General features: G+C 40.2%; 1 protein-coding gene across 1 annotated transcript in view; it reads left to right on the top strand.

The window, feature by feature from the left end:
- The first annotated feature begins 663 nt into the window (after positions 1 to 663).
- Positions 664 to 1,635, top strand: part of gpx7 (glutathione peroxidase 7) — an 8,154-nt gene continuing 7,182 nt past the window's right edge. Inside the window, exon 1 of the mRNA XM_005750289.1 lies at positions 664 to 863. Coding sequence (XP_005750346.1) covers positions 732 to 863 — 132 coding nt within the window. The 5' untranslated portion in view covers positions 664 to 731. The remainder of the gene's footprint in view (positions 864 to 1,635) is intronic.

Genomic DNA, 1,635 nt, shown 5'->3' on the forward strand with positions numbered 1-1,635 from the left:
CACACACACACACACACACACACACACACACACACACACACACACACACACATATATATATATGACAAACCTTAATCTTACAGAGCTTTTAATACACTTCTCAGTTCACGCAGTTCATGATCTACACCGAGAGTTCATGAAAATCTGTGTTTTTCATGCAAGGTAACAACTGGGCACGAGTCAGCATGAATTGTAAAATACAGCTATAAATGATAATGATCTGTGTCACTTTGTCAACTTTGTTGGAGGAATGTATGGTCCATTGCTATGAATTATGAAATGGCATTTTTTCCTCTCTTTTCATAAAGGATGATCCCAGTTTATACTAAAAGTGGCGATAAAGCAACTATTTCCTTAGTATTTGGTAGTATTTGGACAATTAGAACTGCTCCAAGGCGCCACACAGATACTTCTGCGTCACTGCTCTCACGGAACCTTCCTGAATAAAACTGGAATGCACCCTAAACTGGGCCTCAGGTCCGTTATTCTGAGACATCAAGACACACTTTCCTCACGAGTTTACAGGCTAAATTGCTAGTTTCTGCTCATACCGAATACAACCGAAGACCAATAAGACTTTTATTTTTGTTAAGCGCTTCCTGCCCAGGAAACGCTGATCGCTGTGTGTAGCTTGAGTGCAGAGGAGGTGCGCAGACTGCTGGTGACTGCGGGGCGGACGGAGAAAGACTGCAGGAGTTTATCTTGGTTCCGCTGGTGGTTTGAATGCAAAGATGTTCCCTGCAGTGCTCACAGTGTTACTGACTTTCTTCAGCCTCGCTGAAAGCAAACAGAAAGACTTTTATACTTTTAAAGTTGTGAATAGCAGGGGTAAGCTGGTATCTCTGGAGAAATATCGGGGTTCGGTAAGTACGACTCACAGCAGCTTAAACTACAGATGTTAGAGCGCAGTTTCTCGGCACGCCAGCCCTTTGCTTGAATGAATGTTGCATGGGAATGTTGGCTTCTTTCTTTCTTTTACTTCTCTCCATGAAATGTTGTTTGTAGATGTAACTAACACAGCAGTGATGAGAATCAGTTTGATTGTGGGCTGCTGGTGGGGATGTCCCGTCACGTAGCCCGGATAGCCTACGTGGCAGGCCTGCAGCCCCTGAAGCTGCAGAAAGTGCTGAGATTTCATTCAAACAAGTTACGGATCACCAGACGGCGTTAGCCCTAATCTGTCTGAAGACTTCACTCTATCTTCACTCTATCCGTCATCAGAGGTAACGGAACATACATGAGTTTGGTTTTTACCCCAGTTATTACAATAACTGTTGATATACACCTAAATAAAAATAAATAAACGTAATAATGCAACAATGATGTATATTACATATGACAACCTTTATATAAAATGATAATAATAAGACAAACTGCATCTTTTTTGACTTAGCTGTCTTTGACTTTATTTGCTTCCAAATTCTTAATCATGGAGCTTTAAATGATTATTATAGACCAGGGGTCACCAACCTTTTTGAAAGTGAGAGCTACTTCTTGGGTACAAATTAATGTGAAGGGCTACCAGTTTGACACACACTTCTCAAATAACAAATTTCCTCAGTTTAACTTAATTATGTGTTATCATTAATAATTAATGATATTCATCTATGTACGGACACTAATTATGTTAATTAT

The sequence above is a fragment of the Pundamilia nyererei genome, unplaced genomic scaffold, assembly GCF_000239375.1.
Source record: "Pundamilia nyererei isolate P.nyererei 1_Seehausen unplaced genomic scaffold, PunNye1.0 scaffold00267, whole genome shotgun sequence".
NCBI lineage: Eukaryota > Metazoa > Chordata > Actinopteri > Cichliformes > Cichlidae > Pundamilia > Pundamilia nyererei.